The sequence below is a fragment of the Lygodium microphyllum genome, chromosome 3, assembly GCF_053477565.2.
Source record: "Lygodium microphyllum isolate KBCC chromosome 3, Lygodium_microphyllum_v1.1.10, whole genome shotgun sequence".
Taxonomy (NCBI): Eukaryota; Viridiplantae; Streptophyta; class Polypodiopsida; order Schizaeales; family Lygodiaceae; genus Lygodium; species Lygodium microphyllum.
Genome location: NC_141137.1, coordinates 158,172,819 through 158,199,768, shown reverse-complemented (window position 1 = coordinate 158,199,768; position 26,950 = coordinate 158,172,819). Strand labels below are relative to the sequence as shown.

The following is a 26,950-nucleotide window of genomic DNA, read 5'->3' as shown; positions in this document are numbered from 1 at the left end:
TCTCAAATGTGTTGTTTTGTCCGGGGGGGTCAGGGCTCCCATTTGTTGTGGGGCTGGGGTGGAAGGGACGTGTATTCCCGCCAAATTCTTGCTCCGGAAAGTCCATGAGAAGAGCTAGTGCTGCTGCCTTTCCTCGGCTGTTCCTCCATAGTCATCACGGCCATAGCCAGAGTCATAGCCGCTGTCTTCACACTACCTTCGCAGCTATGGCATCGCCTCCTTCTCCACCGCCGTCTCCGCCACTTCTCCGTCCTTTCCAGATAGTGGTGGCCTGCGCGCCCGATCTCGGCATAGGCCTCAACGGTTCCTTGCCATGGCATCTCCCCACAGACCTCGCATTCTTCAAAACCCTGACCTCGTCCACCGAGTCACCTTCCAAGCGCAACGCTCTTGTCATGGGACGTCGGACGTGGGAGAGCATCCCTCAGAAGTTCCGGCCCTTGCCAGGCCGCTTGAATGTCGTCCTCACGCGAGGAGGAGGGGAAATAGGCTCCTACGGCTGCAAAGAAGACGTATTGATATGCAACAGCCTTTCCGGTGCTTTGCAGCTTCTGGCATCTCCTCCTTACACTGCCTGCATTGAGACCGTGTTCGTCATCGGCGGAGGCCAAGTTTTTCTGTAAACTACTTCTTCCATTTTGCCTTTTGATTTCAAGCGCACACTGTGCGTCTATTTATAACCTGTTCCATAAAGTTTATTTCAATCTCTTATGTTTCATGTCTTCTACGTTCAAGTCGTAAATTTGCGATTTTGATACTACTTTTTTTGGTATCCTGGAGCAATGTGATAGCCAGTTTAAGCCGAATTCTTGTAAGCCTCTAAGACGTGAGGGTTGCCACTGAGACTTGCCCTTTTTCCGAATCTATACAGAAATGATTGATACGAATGGGCCAAGCCTATGGCCTGTGTCAGTTTGTTCATCCTGTAACCCATCTCTTGTTCATAACGACCAATGGTGAGGTTGAAAACCCGAATGCTAAGTTTTAGAAACCTTCATATTACTTTATTCTTGTTTAGAAGGGGTTCACATGGGGTTGCACCTTAATTATGAAATTTTTAGCCATGAGTGCTTGACTCTCTTGAATTATACGTGATACATGGAGGAAATTTGTTGACCTTGACCCTTTCAGCCAAGATCCAAGCCTTTACATCTTAGGCATGGCTGTGCGAGAAGTGCTTCCTCTTCATCGCCACGGGGGAGCTGTAAACCTTTGAAAGCTGCTTCCTTCCTCAATACATAATTATCTAAAAGCTTCAAAAATTTGTTGTAATTGGTTAAATACTAGTAATGTGTATATACATGAGCTATGACCTTTTCTATACAAAATGTCAAATCTTATTTGGAGCATTTTGCTTGAAATTTAAGGCAAAAATGCTCTCTCTCTCTCTCTCTATTGCCTATAAAGTGCACCTACTTCATGGGCTTTGAGATGACTTTGTAAGCAATATAAGATCTTTAGTCTTTAAACCATGTGCAATTAATTGCCTTTGAGCCATGCTTGACTTTGGTTCTTAGGCTTTGAGTTGTGCAAGTGGTATCTTTGATTATGCGTGGCCCTTTACCTTTCAGTTTGTAGTAAGTGCCATGGCTAGCATTATGTACCCTATTGTCTAATTCTCTCTCTTCAACACAACTATTGCGATGGGGCCGGACGTTGCTCCTATTGAAGTTAGGCCTTTTCTCTTACATTTGTTTCTAGTTGGGAGTAGATATTACTTTATCTTCAATCCCATTGGTTTACATTTAACTTTTGTGTCACAAGCTTAGTCACCTATGATCCGAAGGGGGAGAGCCACAAAGCTCTGTAAAGCTAGAAGTTCTCATGCTCGAGACAGGTGTGTCCACAAGATTATTATAGGTTCCAAGCTATCATCTCTCACCACACTTTGACATTCTTGAGATGTTCACTTCATGAAACTCTATTTGGAGAGTTCAAATCCTCCAACATAATCCCATGACAAATCTTGGAGATGATAGAAGAGCAAGGAGCTCTTGAACACAACATTGTCACATTGGCTTAATCATCACTACTTATTATTTTGTTTGTCCATCATGAGACATACCATTGATAGGTTGTACTTTGTGGTTTTGGTCTCAAACATTTTTGGCCTCTAACAGATCTAAATGTAACTTTTTTTGCTCCTCTCTTTCTCTCTTGTCATTGAGTTATGTTTGCCATCCCATATTGATACACATTGTGGTTTAGAGATGCTTGGTTTATTGGTGATATTGAAACCGGCCTTCCTTTCAATAGAAGGGTGGTCAAACCCTCAACGATACTATGTATGATGAACAATGAAGTTGGTGTCTCTTGTAGTAATTCTTTAATTTTATTCCATGATCGTGCCACACAACCAAGAGAAATGTCAGATCCTTGAGAAGATGTTGGGCCTTGCCATGAACTCAAGCGATATGTTTGAAAGTTCTTAACATTCTCTTTAGCTAACCACCTTTTAATCCAAATTGCCCCTTGATTCCAAAACCAAAAGAGCCCAAATTGACACTTTTTCAATTGCATGCAAATCAAATGTGTTGTAAATGTCAAAAATTTCCTTGAATTTGCTGTCCACTAACCAAATTTGCACCCACAACTTCATAGAACAATGATAGATGCATGCATGCATTCCAACATAGCCAAGCAAACCCTAAACCTTGTCGAATACAGACTTGGGATCAACAATTCTCAATCAACAACATAGTAGGTTAAATTTGAGGCTCATATATTCAATTCTGTTGTGCCAGATTCAACACATACTTGACATACACGAGGAAGAATGGGTGGAAGAGATAAGCCTTTGATCTTCAACTTTTAATATGTCCAAAAATTAGGATGCCTACTATGTACTATTGCATTAAATGTTGTCATTTGGCCTTGAAGATTGTGATCAATACTTGTAGGGTTTCCAAAATTGATTGTCTACTTTGTGTTAGAGATCAGATCGCTGTGCAGTCGGACAGGCAGAGTGCAGTCGGACTGCCACGTGGCAGTCCGACTTGTTTAATGCAGCTGACAGGGTATTTCTGGTACCTATTTCTTGGCAGATTTTGGCTATTTATAGTCGACACTTTCAACAGTTTGTACACACTTCTCTGACGTAGATTACAGATCGGTGGCGCGTAGATTCTGTCTCTGTTCACAGATTTCAGACAGCAGACAGTGCAGACTGCAGCAGACTTCGAGGTGGACAGCAGGTTGCATCGTCGAGGTGGAGACACGTAGTCCAGCGCACTGCGCCCGTGTATATCTTTGTATTCAGCATTCTTTATACAGCAGATCTTCATCGTCCACTGTCTCTTTCTCTCCCTTCTCTCTCTGCGTTCTCTCTCTCTCTCTCTCTCAGTCCTACGCTTCCGCACCGCTGCACTCTGACATGGTATCAGAGTAGTGTTTGAGGGCTGACTGAGCGCAGAATCAACTTGAAGAGGAGTTTCCATCGCGACACAAATTTGCGTTTTTTGCGTTTAAGGGCAGACAGGAGGGTTGTGCCTTGGAACAAGGCTGAAACGAGTGTGGGCGCACAAGAAAGGAGTACAGGTGGTGGATTTGCTACTGTTTACTGTTGTTTGACGCAGAGGAAGTTTGAGTTTTCAGCCCACAAGTGCAGGTTTTGCTTTTTCATCCCCTCCGGCGGGTGAAGAAGCTACAGGACGCGGAAGAGCCTTAGCAGGCTGAGTTTTCCCAGTCAGAGGGGGCTGCTTTTGCGTTTAAGAAGGCATTGCAGGTGAAGATGTCTACAGAGATGGACTTGGAGTTCCAGGCGATTATGGACCGAAAGGTGCTTGTTTTACCGGCTCTTCCTACAGATCAGAAGCTCGACGGCGACAACTACCGTATTTGGCGCGTCATGATGTTGGCCATCCTTGAGTCCTATGATTTGGCGGAGTTGGTACAGGAGGAGATTGACCGGCCCTCGGTAAGAGATGAGTCCAAACTCTCTTTCGATGCTCGTGCTGAGTTGGCCAGGGCCCAGTCTCATTGGGACAAACTGAATGCCAGGATTCGATTCTTTCTCTTCCTATTATGCATTACAGTCGTGATCGCTCACATTGAGTACTTGACGGTGGCTCGTGAGATATGGTTGGAGCTTGATCAAATGTACAATCGGATGACCCTGATGAAGAGGGTTTCTTTGGAGGTTCAGATGCGGACCTTGTTCGTAAATAAGTCTTCTTCGCTACGGGAGCACATTAACAAGCTAAGGCAGCTACAGATGCAGGTTCAGAATGCGGGGAAGCCGATTTCCTCCGAAGACATGGCGATCACACTATTGTCCCAGTTGCCGCCACGATTCGGTACATTTTACTCTGTCCTTATTGCTTTGGGGCGAGAGTCTACTCTTCGGTGGGAAGAGTTGGTTCCTATGGTCTTGGACCAAGAGTAACAGTTAAAGGGATAGAATGCTTCCAAGTCGGAGGCGCTGACAGGTCAAGCCTCTTAGAAGAAGGGGAAGGACCAAAAGAAGAAGGGGGATAACAAGTCCAAGAAGGACAAGGACAAAGACTCCACATGCCATATTTGTGGAAAGACTGGCCATTGGAAGAAGGATTGCCCTGACAAAGACACGAAGGACACCAAGAAGAAGGACACCAAGGATTCTGGAGCGGTGGTTGCATCCTCATCAGCTGCATTTCTTTATCTAGCTGTCATTGAGGACGCTTCACCGAATGCTTCTGATGCTGCGATGACGGCTCCCCAAGCTCGAGAGTGGATTGTTGATAGTGGTGCCTCACGGCACATGACTCCTTCATCAGATGGTGTTGCCCAGCTGCGACCCTCGCGTGGGTAGATTCTCATTGGAGACAGCTCTTCAGTTTCTATTGCAGGTCGGGGTAAGATGCAGCTTATTCCGGATAGACGAGGTGGTACCCATACCTCAGAGGCTTTGCATGTACCAGGATTAGGGTACCATCTCCTTTCAGTTCATAAGATTTGCTCCGTTGGTCTTTTGGTGGAGTTTGACAGTTCTACGGTGCGAGTCCTTGATCGTGGATCGAGGAAGGTTCTCTCATCTGGATATGAGGAGAACGGCATTTACAAACTGAAGTCTTCCACTGTCCTCTCTACTCTTCTTCTTACCTCACAGTCACAGTCTGAGTTATGGCATGCTCGGTTTGGTCACCTGAACTATGACTATCTTCGGAGGGCGTCACGTGGACAGCTTGTTCGAGGGTTGTCGGATATAGTGGTGAGCCAGCAGCCATGTGTCTCCTGCATTCGGGGGAAGCAGCATAGAGATGCCATTCTCCACAGCTTCGCGGCGGTCTACTTCAGCGATGGAGCTAGTATCTATGGATCTATGTGGCCCTATGAGAAATGAGTCCCTGTGTGGAAGCTCGTACTTTATGCTGATCGTGGATGACTATAGCAGGATGACTTGGGCCTACTTTTTGGCATTAAAGTCAGAAGCTTTCTCGCACTTCAAGGATTGGTTTCTCTTTGAGGAGAACCGATCAGGCCGGAAGTTGAAGACCTTGCGATCCGACAAGGGAGGTGAATTTGTGTCTAATGAGTTTGCTTGGTTTTGTGCAGATAGAGGAATTCACCAGGAGTTTGTCAATACCAATACTCCTCAAGAAAATGGTATTCTTGAACGGAAAAACCGCAGTGTGATCGAGACGGCGCGCACCATGATGGAGCACCGACAGACCCCTCCGGTTCTGTGGGCCGAGGCTGTGGCTACTGCAGTCCACATCCTTAATCGATCTCCTACTTCGGCCGTGGAAGGGATGACTCCATTTGAGGCTTATTTTGGAACGAAGCCAGATGTTTCTTACTTTCGGGTCTTTGGGTGTGATGCCTATGTTCACATTCCCAAGGCTCACCGTGATAAATTTGAAGCGGCTTCCCGCAAACAGGTATTTGTTGGCTACAGCTTCCAGTCGCAAGGCTATTGACTGTATGATCCCGTCAAGCGGGATGTGTACACTAGCCGTGATGTGCGGTTTGTGGAGGTTCCGGCTACTTCAATGGGTGAGGAGCATCCCGTTCTTGGGGATCCAGGGGAGAGTTGGGCTCCTTCTACAGTTCCACTGGAGCCCATGCCTTTTGATTATGATTCTGTTTTTGAGACCGAGTCTACTGTTCCACTGGACGCCTCTGAGGAGTTACCACCGGTGGATATTCCAGAGTCTTCTACTGATGGAGAACGACGAGGGGAGGTTCGGCCTCCTCCTCGCTGGGCCCGTGACACACTCCGTGATTCAGGGATCGAGGGGGTTCCTGAGGAGTGGGGACCGCAGGATGGTCCGCGGCGGTCACGGAGGCACCAGGCACATTCGACGGAGCTTTTGCTCCAACTATTGTTTGATGACCCGTGTTATGCAGGATCGAGAGCCCACCTCTGTGAAGGAGGCTTTACAGTCCGCACCATGGAATAAAGCTATGGAAGCCGAGTTGGAGGCTATTGAGAGGAATAGCACTTGGTCACTCTTATCCCGTCCCCCGAAGAAGAAGGTGATTGGAGTCAAGTGGGTCTTCAAGACCAAATATCTTAGTGATGGTACTTTGGATAAGCACAAGGCTCGCCTTGTTGCTAAAGGTTTTGCACAACGCCTAGGCATTGACTGTCATGACACTTTTGCCCCCACAGCTCGTATGGCGACCATTAGAGCTGTTCTTGCTTTGGCTGGCCATAGGAGATGGCCTGTTTATCAGTTGGATGTGAAGTCGGCCTTCCTGAATGGTGATTTGAAGGAGGAGATCTATGTTGAGCAGCCTCCTGGCTTTGGTTCTTCAGATGGGAAAGTCTACAGGTTGAAGAAGGCCTTGTATGGCTTCAAGCAGGCCCTGCGTGCATGGAACGAGAAGATTGATTCGTTCCTCCAGTCTCAGTTGGGATATCAGCGGATCCGCAGCTGTATGTTCACACTTCCGAGGATGGTTGTGTGTTGTTTGTCTTATATGTTGATGATTTGATTGTCACAGGTGATGATGCACAACAGGTCCAGGAGACAAAGTCAGCTTTACATCGGACGTTCGAGATGACGGATTTGGGTCTACTCCATTTCTTTTTGGGCCATGAGATTTATCAGTCTCAGAGGGGGATCTTTATCTCTCAACAGAGATATGTACAGGAGCTCTTGGTGTCTTTTGAGATGGAAGATTGCCGGGCCCTCTCTACTCCTATGGATCCGAACTGGAAGGCCATTTCCCATTCAGCTTCTCCTTTGGCGGATGCGTCCCGCTATTGCCAGTTGATTGGGTCCTTGATTTGGCTTCTCAACACTAGGGTTGATCTATGTTTTGCTGTTGGGCTCTTGGCAGGGTTCATGAGTGAACCTAAGACGGTGCATTGGCAGGCTGCTCAGCGGATACTTCGGTATCTATCTCTCTCTCAGTCCTACGCTTCCGCACCGCTGCACTCTGACACTTTGTATACGGCATTTAATGTTGTCACTTGTAAATCTATGCTGGCATCTATAGAAACCTTGTTTTTAGCAATCATCCTTTGTTTACATTTCCAAGTGATGTTGCATATCAGGTTGCCTTGCTGTTCCAACCTCAGAAATCACTTTGAATTAGACCATCCTGTTGTTTTGATGCTTCCCTTGTTCTTCGGCTCAGCGCTGAATTCTGCACCCTCACATTTGTCCCAAATGGTACAAAATGGCTTCACACCTTGCGTGGCTCCTCAAACTTAGTTGATTGCTAAGTGTCAAACTTGCCTATTTAAAATCAGTCTCTAGACTTAGCTGCTAGTCAATAGTAAATCAATTAATGGGAAAATTCATGGCCTTTGTCTAAAATATGGATATGCCTAGCCTCAATGTGCTCCAACAGTCCTTGGGGGTGGTGATACATATCCATATGGCCCACATTGTGTCCTAAGCATCATGTCTACCCTGCTATACATTGGGTTAGGCATTCCACTTGCATTATCCGGATACATTGGGTGTTGTGAGCCATGCATTGGTTGCTACATATCATAGAGATTTGTGCCATATTGTCAGGTGCTTGTCTAATAATTCCTTGGCAGCACATTTTAGTGGTTCATTGGGGAACTATTCTAGATGGCTTCGCCCGACACTCGCGAGAATACATAGGGTCTATTGTCTAGGTTTTTGAGAGTCCATCTCGTAATGGAAGGTACCGACCGTTCCCACGAGGATCAACCTGCAAGCTTGAGATCCTAATTTGACAGGTGAGATCTCGATACATGAGCTAGCTTAATTGGAGGTATCCCACAAGGGCTTCTCGTTCGTCGACTGGAGCGATTGTAGTTACCCTTGGTTCATGGAGTGTAATGCTTTTTTTCACTAATTGATTAGGATTCAGGGAACCTTAATAGAGTTTTGGCACAATCGTCATATCTTTTTCCTAAGATAATTCTTGATAAGGTTTTAAGACGTGACCTTGTGTAAGTCAATGCCCAGCTCTACCTAATTTTTTCTAATTAACGTTTTGTTTAAACTCTTGAGAGAAGCTTCCAACTTATTGGAACTATCCATTTGTAGGACGGATTCGTCGGGGAACTCGCCCATCTGCCTTTCACAAATGTTTTTCTTTAGTTTTTTAATTACCTTCATTATGGTATATAAAAGCAGCTTCCTTAATTAATTCGTTATCACAGGTTCCTTCGGGTAATTTTACGGCACAACAACACAAAGATAGAGAAAACAATCTTTTGGCAAAACATATTTTACAAAGTTATTTGCAATGATTTTTTTCTTCCATTTACGTAGATGATAAACCTTTGTTCATCGAAAATCCCCTTCGTTTGCGCTTCGCGTAATTTTACGGCACAAGAACACAAAGATAGAGAAAACAATCTTTTGGCAAAATATATTTTACAAACTTATTTGCAATGATTTTTCCCTTCTACCTACGTAGAAGATAAATCTTTGTTCATCGAAAAATCCCTTCCGTCTGCGCAGAAGAAAATAAATCCTCCAAGATTTCCGTTGCTTCACTAGTACCGGGAACTCTAGGATTCCATTTTGATTTGTGTGAGGGTTAGAGAGTTCATAAGAGCGATCAAGAGATTTATGGCTAGAGTTCCTTGGCACTGGTCTCCCCTGTCTAACGGATTTCTCATCGAGCGATCTCTTGTCGTCGGGGCCGGTCCAAAGCTCCTTGGGGCGGTACAAAATAATTCTCCGTGGAGCAAGGTTCCGCGTTTAGCTGTGGGGGAGCCATAGCGCGATCTTTCCTCTTATTATCTTGATTATATATTTACAATGAGATCTAACTATTGTAAGCACAATCAATCTTTTTTGTGCAACCATCAATGTGTGCATAAATAAAAAAGAAACATTAGAAATTGTTTTTAGTATAGGAGGCAATCCCATTCAAATCTAGGGTTTCTTTTTTAAGGTTTCATCTTATTCTTAGAGTTTTGCTTCTTACTTGCAACTCTTTTTTAAGTTTCATAAGTTATTTCGTAAATCTGAATAATTATGAGAAGTTTATATATCATTATGAAAAATTTGGTATTTTCGCCCTAAAAGATAATATTGGCATTTGTGCCTACGACAAGCAATTCATGCGCTACCTTGCTTTAATTTGTGCTTAGAAGGATTTCAAATGTTTTTTCAAGTTTGTTTAGACTTTTAGAATTTATATCAACAAATCCTTATCAATGTCCAACAAGTTTTATACACTTTCGATATTTATTTAATTTCTTGATATTGATAGTTTTAGGATTGTCGAGTATTTCATAGTTGTTTTCTCTTTAACACTCGATATTTTAGGTTAGGTTTCCTTGTTGGTTCATAAGAGAGTCAACTCATGATATTGATGCTCTTGCTAATATAATAATTAATATTAATATTATGTTTATTTTCAGAAAGAAAATAGTTTTTATTTTATTTTACTAATATTTTATGGTTTAATTGAATGTTCGATCATTTGTAAAAAAATATTAATTTTTATCTAGCTATGTCTTAAGTGCAATGTTGATTGTTTTTTTTGAAAACTTTATTTCAAGCAATGCAAAAATTATAAGTTTAATTTTTGTTTTATCTTTCAGACATTAAATTATTTTTCTACATACCTAATTTATGTACATTTAGTATATATTTTTGTATACAAATTTTTGTTGATTTAATGCATTGATTATTTCATGATATTATCTAAATGATTTTTTATAAGTTATTATAAAATTCATATGCCTCTATTTATCATTAGCAAAATGAAATAGAGATAGTCATTTTTAGAGAAAAATTATAAAATATTTTTTTCTCTAACAAAGTCTATATTTTTTTGTTACTATGATTACATGTGTCATTAATAAAATAACAATAAATATTGCGAAATAAACCATAATTAGGATATTTTCTTAGTAACAGATATATAATATTTTTTCAAGTGAGAGTCTTTTGACTAAATAGCTAATTATCATATTACTTATATTATTTTCTTAAGCGACAGTTTATATGCATTTTTATTAGAATACATTTATAATTGTTCAAAGTTAAATATAACAATAAGCTTATAAAACATATTTTTTTTCCAATTTGACGTAATGTTACCTCTTTTGTTGTAACAAGGGTCTTGTCAATTCCTATCGCATCATTTTCTTTATTAGACGCATTTCTTGCTTTCCCTGCTTCAAATGGGATTTTTGAATTTCTGCGACCTCGCAGAGCTATCGAATGTTGGGCGAAATCGACGTGTTAGTTTAGGGAGAGTTGATGGTCGTCTAGAAAAATTTCGCCAGGATTTTGCTTAGTGGTATGGTCGTATAGGGCAAAGGTTTAACAGGAGGTAGAGAAAATGAAAATGAGGTAGAAGGGGGGTATTTTTCTTCTTCAAGGCTCAAGCTTCAATGGAAAAAGAGAAGTACAGAAATTTTTCCATCATCAAGAGGTCTTTCTTTTTGCTTTTTTTTTGAAGGGAAGGGGATGTATTTGTAGGCATGAGGGGGAGCATACAGTTGATTGATTCATTTGGCTTCTTGTCAAGAGCTAATTGAGCTTTATTAAATATTCATTTTGATCGCCTATCTGTTGGATGGTGGCATGGGGATGATTTTTAGATGCTTTCTCTCCTTCCAAGTGTGTGAAACGTTATGTATTTTGGTATATTTATTCAAAAATATTTTTTAAAATAAAATAACTTTATTTGGTGGTTTTTGGCCTAGTTACTTCATGACTTATCTAGTGTATAAAGTGATGTCATACTCTTTGATATTTAGCTTACTCAATATCATGCTCGTTTTTGTGCGTTTTTCATCTATCGATTAAGGCTTTTGTGATTTGTATATCCTTGATTACAACTTAATTACAGCAACAAACAATAAATGCAAATCCGAAAATACAAATTTATCTACTGATCTTGGACAATGTACACTCGATTGGTCTCAAAATCGGCGTTCCTTTTGCTATTTCTTTAGCTTTATTGAAGAAAAAGTTGATTTATAATGGGATTCTTTCGATCCCCTTCGTAATCTAGACTCCCCTTGCTGTCCAAAGTGATCAGTAAGTCTTCAATTTGTTTTGCCCCTTGATTTGGACACTTAATTGGCCTTTACCCACTTCATGGATGATGAAAATGCCTCAAATTCCATGGTTGGCTAGTCCTCTATCTGAATTTAGCTGAAATTCATGTTTAGCCTTGAAAAATTCAAATCTCGGAGCTTTCAATTTTTGGCACGGTTCTCGAGGCTTTCACTAAATCCTAAATTAGGGTTCACAATAGAGATGTTTGCAATTTCTTAGTCTCCAAGGGTCCAAATGCTGAGATCTTCGGAGCAACCTTGTGAAATGGTTGGGGGATAAGAGAGAAAGATGTAGAGAGAAAATTCAGAGTTTTATCGCAAAGAATGATTGAAAATCAGTCAAATGTAGCTGTTGCCTTGCCACAACAGCTTGTAGATGCAAAGAATTGAAAAAAATCAATCATTTACTATTGTTGCCTTGTCTCAACAGCCTGTAGATGCTGTCACTTGCTGTTGATTGGTCTTATCCTGCCCTTGGTTGCCTCAAAAGGTCCTCCAATGGATGCAAATTAGACCAACAATATCTCCTCTCTCCCTCTTGCAAGCTAAATGCACTAAAAGTGCATCTCACCAGTCTTTAAAAACGTTTTTCAGTCTTGAATCGACATTTTTGACAAGTGACAGTCTTTCCAAATCATTTTTCTAGCATTAGTCATAGTTAAATATTAATTTTCAGTCTTTAAATACTAAAAATTAATCTAATAATTATTTCAGTGTCTTGAAAAATAATTAGATTGTTCAATAATTAAATTGACCAAGCAACTTTCATTCTTAGGTGTCTCTGTGTCATGTTTGACCATTAGATTGGCGTTAGGTACCATGAAATGCCACTTCTCGAGTATCACCAATTGACACTTATGGCCACATGAATGACCTAAGCCGACAATTGATACCTGATACCACCAAGTACTTGTGCGGCATAACTTTAGTAACTTTTTCCTTTGACATTTTGTGATTTCTTTGAGTCTTGGACTCGTAAATTTACTCTAATCCCAGTTGCATCTCACATGTGCAACATTCACTTAATCATATCATTAAAAATTAATTCATTGGCAAGCCATATAGGAAACGATAATAAGATTCCATGTAAAGTGAAGTTTAAAAAATACACGTCCTTATGACAGTCGGCCAATCTAAACAGACTCTGTTTTGCTGTTTTTTCTCTTCTCACTTGTATTTTGTCTCTCTTGTATTGTTGTCTGCATTAGATCTAGTCTTCCTTGGTTGCGTTTGGTGGTATTTGACAATCGGAGGTTGACCTTGCTATGTTTTGTTGTGTTTTTGTGTTTGGAGTATCTTGTCACGTGGTATTAGAACCGAGTTCTCTTTGAGAAACCTTGTACTTAATCAGAGAGCTTATTTGCAGAAGCAAGAATAACAGAAGGCTCAGATGACTTTGAACAGTGATAGATTGCTCCAGATTTCACAGTCAAGCTTGTTTCAATGGGTCTAACTACGCCACTTAGTTCAATTTGATGAGATATATTCTAGACTCCCAAAACCTATGGGATCTTGTATAGGGTTTGGAACCCCAACGTGATTTTGCACTGAATCTATGGGATCTTTTGCAAGGTTTGAAACCCCAACCCGATCTTGCACGTGTTCCATGTGAGGTCGTCCGCTCATGGAAGGCTTGTAATGTCTTTGCTATAATTGAGCTGATGTAGGGCTTACTACTGGAGTTTCATTCTCAGCTTCAGTATTTCGACTCAGCATTAGAGCATTGGACACACATGATTTATCGCTATGTGGCTCGGGATAGGACTTGTTGTACTAATCTTGACCATGAGCTTTAGATTTTTACTATTAATGATAAGGGTGACCTTAAGGTCAAGTTGTTTGAGTATCGGCGGACTCATTATTGAGTTCTCTACGACAAGGGCTCTTAAGTCCCTTGATGACCAAGTCACATTGTTCCTAAACAAGCAGCTAAGAAAATACTTTAACTTTGTGCTGTAGGTCATGTCATAGCTCACTATGCCCACATTCTATGAATTTGAGTGTCAGCTCTTGTGTTATGCTAGGTTGTTCGATCAATTTTATGGGGCATCTCTTGCAGCAGGAGCCCTTGTTGTCTCTTCTTAGAAGGGATAGCAAGGGAAGGGTAAGAAACCTCAAAATTTCATTGAGACTTCGTCTAGTGAGATTGAAGAGAATAATCAATCCTCTCTTAAACCAGGGTGCTAAAGTGTACTTAAGAATATGTATTGTCAATATTGTTAGAAGATTGTCAATATTGTTAGAAGGTTGTCATTTTAACGAGGAGTGTCGATCAGACACAACCAAAATCAAAGAATCAGACCCTCGCATCCCAACAAGGTAATCCCTAGTATGGAAGCAGGGTGGTGGCAACCAATTTGAGGGGCCATGGAAAGCTTAGTCTCATGCTACCATCGGTCAACAATCATAGTCAACAACTTTCTTAATGCTAGAGGGCTTGTTTGATTGGTTTGTAGAGGTCCACGTCATCTCTTTAGATTAGATGTGAGTCTCATCTATATTTGTGAGTTGTCTTTCAAGCAGACGGTTGCAGAGGCCTACTTGTCACAATTGAATACTTTTGCTCTTACTTGGACTGTGGATAGTGGTACTACTCATCACATGACCCCTATAGTTGACAATTTTCTCACCAAACACCTTGTAGTTGGGAGAGTTAGAATAGAAAATAACTTCTCGATCAAGATTTAGACTTGTGGTCGTATTAGTTTTTCCATTGATGAGGGCTAGGATCATGCTACGTTGGACATTTATCATGTCCCCTAGCTTGGGGTGAACTTATTGTCTATCAGTAGCTTTGTTAGTTGGGGTGAGGAGTCTTATTTACATTGACTATAGTCGAAGTCATTGATGACAAGATTGGTTTAGTTGTTTTTTGTGGCAAGGCACAACTTAATGGCCTCTATCACCTAACACACCTTCTTACCGTGCCGACAGCTGAGAACTCGAAGTCTCGTCGCTTCCAGGCTTTAGGTGTTGCACAGGAGCCTTGGAGCACTGTGTGTCTTTGGTACTATTGGTTAGGACATCTTGGATATGACTCTCCATATGAGTTGTCACGTCACTAGATGGTTGATTGCATTGCCAGCTTGAAGCTATCTTGAGAGGCTTGTAAAGCATGCCAGCTAGGTAAGTAGCATCGTATGCCATTCTCGTAGTAGTCCACTCATAGAGTTAAGGTTCTGTTGAGATTGATTCACATTGATCTTTGTGGTCTGACAGCCACTGTCGCCTTCAATGGTGCGCTTTACTTCTTTTTGATAGTGGATGACTTCTCTCGATATATGTGGGTGTATCTTCTCAAGCACAAGTTGATGCTTTCAACTATTTTAGTGCTTGGTGTTGTTGATTCATAATCGGAATGGACATTGTGTGGGTACCATGAGGAGTAATAGCGGTGGTGAGTTTATCTCCCGCAAGTTTTTTGAGTTTGTACAAGAGCATGACATTTCTTACTAGCTCACCTCTACTAACTCTTCTTTTCAAAATGGAGCTGTAGAGTGTAGGAACCGGACAATTTTGAACATGGCATGCTCTATGCTGTTTGCAATAGAGCTTCCTGATCGTCTATGGGTTGAGGCTATTAGCATTGTGATGTACATTCTTAATCGATGCTCGACCTCGACAATCTCTTAGCGGACTCCCAACAAGGCATTCTTTGGCAAGAGGCTTGTTGTTTCCCACTTCAGAGTTTTCGGGAGTCTTGCGTACATGCACACATGATGACAAGATAGAAAAGCTCACTCGTTGAGTTGATTTGTTGACTTTTGTGGGTTATTCTTTTGAAGTGAAAGCTTATTGTTTGTCTAATCCTTAGGTAAACAAGGTGATTGTTAGAAGGGATATTGTCTTTAATGAGAGGGACATAGTGCACGTAGTCTTTTGCACCGAACTCTAAGTCCTTATCTCTGCCCACATCATCAGCCTTTGTGCCTTCTGAGTCGGGTCTATTGTCCACTCTTGACCTTGCAGATTCTTTCGCTCCCAAGCCTCCTCCACGAGACTTGTTACTTCGTTGGTACTGACAAACTATGCGGGATTCGGGGATCTTTCCATTAGATTGCTCTCCAAGGGGACGTAGAAGATCTTCTCAGCTTGCTTCTCAAGCTTCATATGCTTTAGTCTTTATGGTTGATTACATTGCACATTCTGAGCAGGATAGTTGGTAGGAAGCTCTCCAGGACCCTCTGTGGCATGAGGCCATGGAGAAGGAACTGGGTAGTATTGATTGAAATGAGACTTGGACTTTGGTGGATTGCCCTAGTTACAAGAAGGTCATCAAGAGGAAGTGGATTTTTAGGATCAAGCTAAAGGTTAATGGGACTCTAGATAAGTACAAGGCTCGCCTTGTAGTGCAAGGTTTTTGCCAAAAGCACGGTATTGATTATGAGGAGACCTTCGCACCCAATGCTCGAATGACAACTTTCCACTTGCTAGTTGTGCTTGTCGCTCACCATAGTTAGCCGTTATAGTAGATGGATGTTAAGAGTGCCTTTCTAAACGGTTATTTGTAGGAGGAAGTCCATGTGGAGCAGCTAGTTGGGTTTCCTTTTGTTGATCGTTTGGATAAGGTGTTCCATTTGCGAAAGCTCTTTATGGGCTCAAGCAAGCTCTAAGGTCTTGGTTCTAGATGATGGATGAGTTCTTATAGACTCATGGATATCATTCTACCCTATATGATCCAAATCTCTATGTGCGTACTACATATGCAAGGGTCAGCTACATTCTGATGTACGTTGATGATTTACTTATTACTGGCTTTGATTCTGTTGCCATAGCAAAAATTAAGGCCAAGCTTTGTGCTACCTTTGAGATGATTGACCTCAGTCTATTATTTTATTTATTGGGGATGGAGGTAGTTTATTTTGGGGGAAGTATTTGTGTCCCATTGCAAAAGTACGGCCTTTAGTTGGTGGAATAGTATTGCACGGATCAAACACGATTTGTGGCCACACCTCTTGATCCCATTGTTCATTTGTCGAAGAATACCCTAGGTTAGCCCTTCGACACACACATCTATCGATTTGTTGTAGGGAAGCTTCTTTGGTTGATTCATACTAGGCCAGATTTGGTATACTCAATTAGTGTACTTAGTATGTATTGAGATATTTGCGGTGTACTTTTCATTATGAACAGACTTATGGACATGGTTTATGCTTGCAAGGTTACAATGATTTTGACTAGGTGGAAGATCTTGACACCCGGTGTTCCCATGGCGATTCTCTCTTTTTCTTGGGCACGGCTCCCGTCTCTTGGTCAAGCCATAAGTAGGAGACGGTGGCGGCTTCCATGGCAGAGGTTGAGTACAAGGCTCTCTTTGATAGTACCATTGAGGCCATCTATCTAAGGAGCTTGCTAGCTGTGCTTCGATTTCCGTGTGTTTCTTCCATAGTTGTCTATAGTGACAACCAGAGCAGCATTGCCCTTGTGGGTAACCCAATCATCACCCCTTAGATGTGGTATGTGGGAGTCTACTTCCACTTCATTAGAGAGCAGATTGAGCTAGGCACTATTCGCCTAGAGTCTATGCCTTCAAGTGACAATTTTGTAGACATTTTGACCAAAGTGGTCAATCAGCCGATCCTATAGTACATCCTAACATGTTTGGCCAAGGAAGGTTGGATCTGATGCAGACGGCCGTGTATGAGAGAGAAAGACTAAAAACGTAGGTGAGGAGGGAGAAAACAAGAAAATGTAGCCTGTTTAGGCTGGGCAATATTTGTAGGAGTGAGAAAACTGCCAAATGTAGCCAGCAAAGGCTTGGTCGACAGCTTGTAGGATGAGGTGAGAGCCGAGGAGAGAAAACTACGTAGGCGGCAGCTCCAAACAGCAAATGCTAGCAGATTGATGATGTGGCAGGTTGGCGATAGCAAGGAAAACCAGCAGTAGGAGTCACCTAGCTGAGATTAGCTCCTAATAGTGGGTGGAAGGTTGGAAACATGTGCTAGACTATTGTAGATAGCAATGGCCAGCTTGGACCGTGATGTCCTCCGTGTTCGGATTGTGGGCAGCAAATTGAAAAGACTTGAAATCTTGCATTGCCGTTTGTATCAAATCCAGCCTTCCTTGGTTGCGTTTGCTATTGTTCGACACTCGGAGATTGCCCTTGCTGCGTTTCAAGATCCGTTCGGAGTACGGCACACTCTCTAGCTCATTACCCTTGCTCCAATCCTCGAGATACAAGAGTTTGTGGTATAGTATTCACTCTTTGCATAGTGTGTTTTCTGCATGAGCATTGTATATTCGGCAATCATTCATTTTATTATTATTTGTGTTCATTGTCTCTGAGTTACCCTAACCCTAATTGTGTTTTGTGTTATCAGTTGTGCTTTGTCATATGAATGGTCTTGTGTTTTTGTGTTTAGAGCATCTCGTCACAATTGTGACATGGGAGAAGCTAGTACCTATGATTATGAGCAAGAGATAGGAAAAATGAGAGATCTTATTGTTGTAGGACACAACCATCAAGGTCTTCACCAAGGCCTTGGCATGTAGGTTCTTTGAGTGGGAAAGGAATGAAGCAAAAAAGGATAAGATGGAAGAGAATAAGGTTTATAGGGAGAAGGATGCATCTCGTAGTGAGGTATTCTCCTCCACATTATTGAAGCCACTTGTCACTTGATCTAACATAAGACTCGAGAGTGATCATAGAGGGGATTCAATTGCCATTGGCAAGGGGCCTATAGTATAATGGCCATCATTGTCTAATATTTTGAGTCCCACAATAGTCATGGGCTTTCATGAGGATGTCTAATATTCACTCATTTCAAAGCCATGCTTTAGGCAAGGATTATGGATGATAGAGACCCCTCTTTTGTTGTGGAGGTTGTGACATTGAGTATGTGGTTGCATGTCATGCATGGTAAGTTGGATCCCATCGAGGAAGATTACACTGAAGAATTGGATTTGAGATTTTTTAAGACATGGGTTGTTAGTGTTGGATGGTTTTAGAAGATTAAGCGCGATGAACCTTGGACCAATAAGATCCTTTTCATGTACTTTGAAACATACAGAATGTTTTGCATGCAAGCATTCATAGTTATGACTCACAAAAATCATGTCAAACAAAACTTGAATTTCTAGGAGAGGAAAAACAAACCTTACTTTTTAAACATAAACGAGTTGAGGCAATGAATTGTTCAAAAACTAGAAAGAGGCTTAGCTTTCTTTTTATCCATATCACTTTATCAAGGATGTACTTGATAGCAAAAAGCATTGAGCTTGTCAAGGAACATGTAGATGATAATTCTGTAGATCTTCTCACAAAGGGTCTTTTAGTCGCCTAGGGTTTTCGGAGTTCGCCTTGCAACGGAATGTTTGCGACCAAATCCACTAAGATCGACCTGAAATTTCGTGGTCAAGGTCTCCTGACAGCATTCTAGTGTTGGGTCTTGGACATCCTGCTTTACCCAGAGATACCCAAGCTGAAGTTGACCAATGTCGCACTTGGTTCAAAGAGAATGGGAAATGAGAGGGATGCGCCACTCAACCTCTCTTCCCATAAGGTGGCATAGTCCCATTCTAGTCCCTAAAACGACATGAATCAGGATTCCAACCTAACAATTGCTAAGGGTTGAACGATATTAAAATAGCATTTTTAATAGCCCCAAAACACCCTTAATTAATGAAAAATGCAAATTTAGTGCATGGTTCGAGAGAGTTTTAGTGGTCTTCCAAAACCCTAATTTTTGGTGCACCCTTCAACATCTATAAATAGACAGACTACCCACCATTCAATCTCATCCCTTCAGTGCAAGTTCTCACTCCTTTGCTACATTTGGTCCATCTACCATCACGGACCCACAAACTACCTGCTCCTTCATGCATTTGACTCTCCATCAGCTAGGTGAAAAGTGGCAACCCTCCTTTGTCATCAGGAGTCAACCCTGCAGTTTGCATTCAGCCTTTTTATCCCCAAGTAGCAGCTAGCAACAGAGCAGTCTGCTCATTGCTGACAAATGATGGGAGTTGAATAGTATATGTATTTCAGCGTTGTACATACTTAGTTGATTCTTTTCTCAACTTTAAGGCACATTGCCTTTAGGTGGGAGGTTGTTGGGAATAAAGGGCCATTGAGCCTTTTATATGTGTTTGGGTGTGACCACACCCTTAGCACTTGTTTTTTACATATAACTATCATGAAAACCTAAAAGAGGTACAACTCTTTGTACCCACACATCGTGCATCTTACTCTCTCACTGTCTACTGCTGCTCACTGTTTCTCTCTCTCTCTGCCATTGATATTCCTGAATATCACACCTCTGTTACACACCTTGCACCCGCTGCACATGCGCAAAAAAAGGGTGTCACATCTCATCTGTCTGCAGTCCAGTGTTATCACTGACAGTTGACACATGCAAGGGCTATTACGTATAGCCTTTTTTGCATTCAGATCAGGGTTCTGTTCATCATCGTCTGTGTTTTCTCCTTTCCCACACTCGCTCCCTCTCAGTGTGTTCTTGTTTTGCTAATTTGCACTCACAGAAAGGTCATGGCTCATAGAATGTCTCTCAGGCCCATATGTATTGAATCTCCTATTGTGCATAGGAAAAGAAGGGTGATGCCAAGAATGTGAGGGCTTGTGCTACTGGTTGTGGGCTGTCACATTGCATAAATATCTCAAAGGCAGCATGCCAAACACAAACTAGGAGACTAGGCATGCACTGCCCAAGCACTCTAACTGGGCCTAATCAAATGGCCAACGCATGAATGATTGTTTTGCAAATGTGATAGCTTCATGCCCTCCAGTGACTTTAAACACTTCTCTGTGATTTTACAATTTAAACAGTAGCTGCACTATTCATTCAGGCTTCTAGAAAATTATGTTGAGGTTTTCTTAAGTTAAAGGTTCTTTAGTATCATTTGTCTCTATGAAGACATCTTGTTTGTGTTTGGAATCTGGATTATACATGGGTGTTTCATGCTTCTGTATAGGTAGTGATATTGTGTTGTGTGGCTGATCTATGAGAGTGCAGCTTGAGAACTGGACTTACTCTTGCTTTAAATGTATGTGATCAGGGAAGCTGTAAAGTTGCCAAGTTGTGATGCAATCCATATAACTGAGATTGAATCCAACTTTCAGTGTGACACTTTCTTTCCATCCATTGATAAGCAAGTATACCAGTTATGGTTTTCATCTATCCCAGCAGTTGAAAATAATATTAGGTACAGTTTTGCGACTTATGTTCGTGAAAATGCTTCACGGCATGAAAATGGAAGAAGTCTGGTTGTAGAAGAGCAGCACTGTGGAAATCCTATCTCTCGCCTTCCAAAGTCAATAAGGGAAAAGCATGAGGAATACCAATATCTTAACATGATTCAGGACATAATAAACACTGGCACTGACAAGGGCGATAGAACTGGAACTGGAACATTTTCAAAGTTTGGGTGTCAGGTGTCTTTTCAGCTACAAAATCTTTAAAAAAAAAATTGTACACGAGTTGGTTCTGAGATTTCCACATTTTGCTATGCTGCAGATGCGTTTCAATCTGCGAAAATCATTCCCCTTGCTAACTACTAAGGTACTTTATTTTTCTTTGTAGAATGTCTTTCTTACAGATCATGTTTCAAAATATGGCAACTGATATTTGCCTTGCAGCGGGTGTTCTGGCGTGGTGTTCTTGAAGAGCTGTTATGGTTTATAAGTGGTTCAACCAATGCCAAGGTTTGTCTATGTTCCATCTGTATGGGCAAAAATGATAGTGAGGTTTGACAAAAAGATAATGGATCAGCTTCTTCCAACATTTTGATCAGTATGTATGTTTGGACTAGTTTACAGCTACGATCTAAAAAACTAGTGGTCTTTAACAACTTTTATTGTCATCTTCTTACTGTGACGTTTTTATTTTGACAGGTACTGCAGGAAAAGGGCATTCAAATTTGGGATGGGAATGCATCAAGAGATTACCTAGATAGGTGAATCATTTTTCATGCCTTCTTCTTGGAATTAAGGCACACTGCCCCTGAAGATTATAGGCAGACTGTCAAAGCATTGATGCTATCGGTTAAGTTTTCCTGTACAAGGGCTCCATGCAGTTCAGGCTAGCTGTATTGGTAGGGCCAAATGACTTTGAAACCTGAGACAGCAATGATGGTCTGTGAGTTGGAGGGCTTCAAGGCCTTGTGAACTTTTCCTGCTATATTTACAGGGTCTGGCTTGACGATGGCCTTAAAACATGATCATGGAAAGAAAAATATATCTGTGCATAGGGTTCTGTAGTAGGTGGAAAAATCACTCAACTATTTTCCACTCTTGGGGGGGGGTGGCGGTGCCATAGAGCCTACCTTAGACCATATACCACTGATCACCTTAACATAGGCCTACCTGCAGCCTCTATGGATACATTTGGTAGGCTCTTCAGTTATTTTTGTTCTTTGAACTTTCCACACCTGGAAGCCTTGGAAACCTTAATGCCCATATCTGTGCATAGGGTTCTGTAGTAGGTGGAAAAATCACTCCTCTATTTTCCACTTTTTTGGGGTGGGTCAGTGCGGGCGTAGAGCCTACCATAGACCATATACCACTGATCACTTTAACATAGGCCTACCTGTCTAGAAGCATGAACCTAATGTCTGCAGTCTCTATGGATACATTCAGTAGGCACTTCAGTTATTTTTGTACCTTGAACTTTCCACACCTGGAAGCCTTGGAAACCTTAATTTCTTGCAATCAAGGTTTTATCGTGCAAGGATACATGGCCAATATGTGGCCTTAGCCTGTCCCCAAACCCTTGGCCAAGATTGTGCATGTCTCTCACCACATCACGTTTTAGCGAACCATATGCTTATTTGACCAGAATATAAACCTAATTGGGTTTAGTTCACATCCCGAGAAGGGATGTAACACTTAAGCACATACAGATGTTTGTTTAGAGAGAGGAGTTTGATGCTGAATTTGTTCTTTCAAGCACAAGAGAGTGGCTGAGGGAATGGCTTTTCATATCATGACAAACGAAGTAGTTGTCAAACATAAATATTCTCCTGAGATAGCTCAATTGAAGAAATTATTTTGCTTGGTTGTATTCTTTGTAGTACCTTACTTATAGATCACCCTTGCCAATCTTGTCTTCAGGTTGTATGTGTTTCCAAAATTTCTTACTAGATTGGCAAGTAGAAATTAGTAAAAGCAATAGAAGCTAAGGGGCCTCAGGAGTGTGAAAGATGTTCCTACATAGCACAGCTATACTCTATATTTCAAAGCGGAGACATCAGTGCCCATGCTAAGCATGAGATAAACAAAACTTTTCCAAGTAAAGCTACTGATTTTGGAGCATTTTGATAATGCATACAACTTAGCAGCGGTACATTCATGTCCTAAGGCACACAGGATTTAATATCCCCATTGAGCATGAGATAATCCTTCTATCATTCATGACTTTAAAAATGAAAGAGCATTGACAAGAAAATGCTGGGACATTCAAAAAGTTTATGCAGGGGTAGAAGTTTGCACTGATTCATTCCAATGCTTGTACACACATATAAAAAAGCGGGTGAGAGAAACTAAAGGTTGGACATCAAAATACTTAATTAGGGTTGATTATCAGGGCGCACAAGGGCAGGTGCACAGGCAGGCAGTGACTTGATCAGCGCAGAGCTAACAGTAGGATAAGGGTAGGTGCACAGGCAGGCAGTGACTTGACCAGCTCAGAGCTAACAGTAAGACAGGTCTCCTGGTCCAAAATGGCCAGATCCACCAAAATAGTGGCCACACATTTTCTGGAAACAAGTGTGTAATGCAGGCCAGAGATCTATCCCTTGAGAATTCACAGCAGTGCTTGCAAACAGTTAGAGCAAAGAACTTCAGCAGGTCTGCACAGGTCTGCCGAGCTCGTGTTCCTCTGAAGGACAGAGGTCAGCTTGTGGGAGTGGTATACTGGATTGGACAGCTGAGCTGCAGTTCAAACCAGCATTGGGACTGCAGGATTGTACTTGGTTACCACCTCCAAAATTGCTGGCATTTTATCTTGTGCTCCATTCCATGCCCTTGTTTTCTTTATGCAACTCTTAAGTTATGCACTTGGGTGTTAGCTGCCTAGAAACCAAAACATCTTGGACATCAAATATGGTCCATCCTGCTTTTGAAAATGTTTTCTGTGAACTTTGTCTCACACTAGACACTTCTTTCAAGTTTTGTCCGCAGCACTATCATTCCACTCAATCTTATCTTCAAAAATCCATGCACTCAAGTTTGCCCTTCTTGAAATGAGTTACCTTCTCAGATGCAAGTAAAGCACGCTGGGCTCAAGCAAGAACACAAATCTGCATTGTAATGGGCTAGGCTGGTCCATTGCATCACATTCTCCAGGAATATTTAACTCTTCTCATTTTCTCGAGAAATGGAGATTAGACACTGTATCATGAATCCACGCAATAAAGCAGGATCTATTTACTCTCAACTGTACTCTGCAGATGAGTAGAATATTTGCCAGAAAACTAATGAGCTCTTTGCTTTTTAAAAAAAAATTTCATGTTAGTTTTGGTTGGCTTTCTTTGAAAATCTTTTGATGTTAATACAGGCCTTGAATCGGTCATAGTTGGCTTATGCTATGTTTTTTGCTTCATTGCAGTGTAGGACTCACTGATAGGGAAGAAGGTGACCTTGGACCTGTGTATGGATTTCAGTGGAGGCACTTTGGAGCATGGTAAGCTTGAGTGCAGGATACATGTCCATTTAGTTCCCTATTGAAGGGCCCATCCTAATACCTTCCAATGTTCTGTTGTCTTTCCCAGTTATACAGATATGCATGCTGATTATTCTGGCCAGGGATTTGATCAGCTGGCAGATGTTATAAAAAAACTCAGGTCCAATCCTGAAGATCGTCGCATCATTCTTTCAGCGTGGAACCCTGCAGATTTGAAGCTTATGGCACTTCCTCCCTGCCATATGTTTGCCCAGGTGAAAACCACATAATTTTTTGTATATCTTTTAGCTGAATAAAAATAGCGATAACATTGTTACAATGTTATTCAGTTCTATGTTGCGAATGGAGAGCTTTCATGTCAAATGTACCAGCGATCTTGTGATATGGGATTAGGAGTGCCTTTTAACATTGCTTCTTATGCATTGCTAACATGCATTCTGGCTCACGTTTGTGGTAAGGTTCTTGCTTAGGTTTTTCGGTTTTGGTTACATTGTACATTCTATCCCAAATGCTAATTATCTGCTATCTCTGTAGCAGACTTGAAGCCTGGTGAGTTTATTCATGTGCTTGGAGATGCCCATGTATATAAAAACCATGTGGGTCCCCTAAAAGAGCAGCTGCAGAATACTCCAAAACCATTCCCAGTAAGTTTCTGAAGTTTTTTGCTAGCTGCTTATAAATGAGTTTTTGGCAAGTGTACTGAATTCTGGTCGTCGTCACGCATGTAGGTCCTCAATGTTGTTACAGATAAAAAAGACATTGATAGGCTCACTGCCAGTGATTTTGAACTCGTTGGGTATGAGTGCCATAAGAAAATTAGCATGAAAATGGCAGTCTGAAGCTTTTCCGTATGTTGATGAGGCTGATGTGACTTGAAGATGCCATGCCAGTTCCTTGTCTTCATGGAGTAATACGAGGATTCCAAGTTTGGCAATTGTAGAAAAGAGTTCCTGATTATGATATGCATTATTAGCCTTTAGCTAAAGGCTGTGTTCTGAATAGGACGCACATATAGCTTTTTCTTGCTGGGATTTCAGAAGGGAATCTGATAGCTGTAACCATCTCTTTGTATCATATACATACACATCAATACATGAGATAATCCAACACTTCAAAGAGCTGTAGCTCATTGACAGGGGTGATAGTAACCAGCACAGCTGTGAGTATGTGAACTTCACTGAAGGTGCTGTGTAAAGTCTGTCATTAAACCTCTCAATACATGATTTGCTTGCTCTTGATTTGTTTGATTGTAGCTTCCAGCCACGAGTACTCGTGTAAAGGTCATGATTTGAGTATTGAGATTATTCGCATCTCGTGATAACAGTCTTTTATCTTGTATGTCATCTTGTATAAATTCTCTGTAAGTCTTTTATATTATATACTCAGACATGCTTATCTTTTTTTGGTAAAGTACTTCTGATACAGAAGAAGGCCATGCTCTATGTGAATAGTATGTTAAAAACTTTGGAAAAAGATCTTGATCAGTGTCCTGGAATCTAAGGCACTTGTACAACTGTTGCAGAAATTTTCTAAAGAAGTAAATGAATCTTAGAAGAGTCCCTAAAGACTGGTTTCAAGAACTCCAAATGATCCAAAACGCCAAAAACTTGATCCAAGCAGAAAATTGCTAACAACTCATCAATTTAAGTCGCAAGATGCCAAACTTCCAAAGGCTTTTGTCAAAATTGTGGGAAGAGAATAGAGCGCTTAGATATGTTGTCAGTCATATAGCCATGGGCTGAAGGCAAAACCATAATATGCAAGGGATTGATTACATGGGTACATTGCTATATCTGCAGTGTGCAAGCAAATCTTGCTCCTTTCCTTGCAAGAAGTGTTCGAAGGGGCTATGTAGAAACCAAACATCTCCTAGGGTTTTTGCCAGATGCCATAGAATGCTAGCAATTTCCTTCATTTATGAGGGAATTATATGCATTTGTGGTTATCAATTGTAAGGACAAAGGACTTGTAGGCAAATGTTACTGCAGACACTAGTCATCAATGAAAATTTGAAGTTCAGATCAAGAAATCAAAGGACTCATCAAACATTTCAGAATGGCCCGTACTTGATCTGAACTTCAAATTTTCATTGATGACTAGTGTCTGCAGTAACATTTGCCCACTAGTCCTTTGTCCTTACAATTGATAACCACAAATGCATATAATTCCCTCATAGATGAAGATATCAAAGGACTCATCAAATAAGAAGGAACCAAATGCATATAATTACCTCATAGATGAGTCCATTTGCATATAAAAAGGAACCAAATGGACAATCCAGCATAATTAACAAGCATAGTTTATCTTTTTCCTTGGCCCGTAGTCACTATGGATTGGGCATGCATTAATAGCAGTTAAAGGAAAATCAAAGGACTCATCAAATGTAAGAGTGGTTCCTTTTTACATGCAAATGTAATATGAACTAGTCTTTAGAATGTGGAGAGATGATGATGAGTTAGAAAGAATAGGATTTGAGGTGGCAAGTCAAACTTGACCTAATGTAATGGGTGAGTGGTTTTCTTTTCTTCTCAAACTTATAGCCTACATTACTTATGATCCTCCTTGAATCTCTCATATTTTCATTGTGTAGTATGTTCCCCTTTTACCTCATAGAGTCCAAGGAGAATGGTGGATTTCTTGCTAACCTTGGGACCTTGAGCAACTACCCCACTTTTATAGCATATCCCTTGACAATGTCTTTACATTATGGTTTAGCTCTTATAAACAATGAGCCATATCAAACATTAAGAAAACACAAACAACAAAAAATGAAAATATGAGACCATAGGGGTGTTCCATTACCTTTGTAATCACGATAAGCTTTTGGGTAGTCTTGCACCCTTAGTCTCATAGTTGTCATGACTGATGGAGT

The 26,950-nt window shown here is 41.2% G+C and overlaps 1 protein-coding gene across 2 annotated transcripts; it reads left to right on the top strand.

The window, feature by feature from the left end:
* LOC148039077 (bifunctional dihydrofolate reductase-thymidylate synthase 1-like) lies at positions 1-25,375 on the top strand. Of its 2 annotated transcripts, none has more exons than XM_087674962.1 (10): positions 1-619; positions 20,456-20,831; positions 20,914-20,958; positions 21,036-21,101; positions 21,291-21,352; positions 24,004-24,078; positions 24,167-24,332; positions 24,408-24,531; positions 24,613-24,722; positions 24,807-25,375. In XM_087674962.1, the coding sequence occupies exons 1-10, from the start codon at positions 105-107 to the stop codon at positions 24,915-24,917; spliced, it is 1,650 nt and encodes a 549-aa protein (XP_087531088.1). In that variant the 5' UTR covers positions 1-104; the 3' UTR covers positions 24,918-25,375. The 2 variants fall into 2 exon arrangements, with proteins under 2 accessions (XP_087531088.1, XP_087531089.1); XM_087674963.1 differs by having other exon boundaries at positions 3-619; positions 24,616-24,722; positions 24,807-25,373.
* The last annotated feature ends 1,575 nt before the right edge of the window (positions 25,376-26,950 follow it).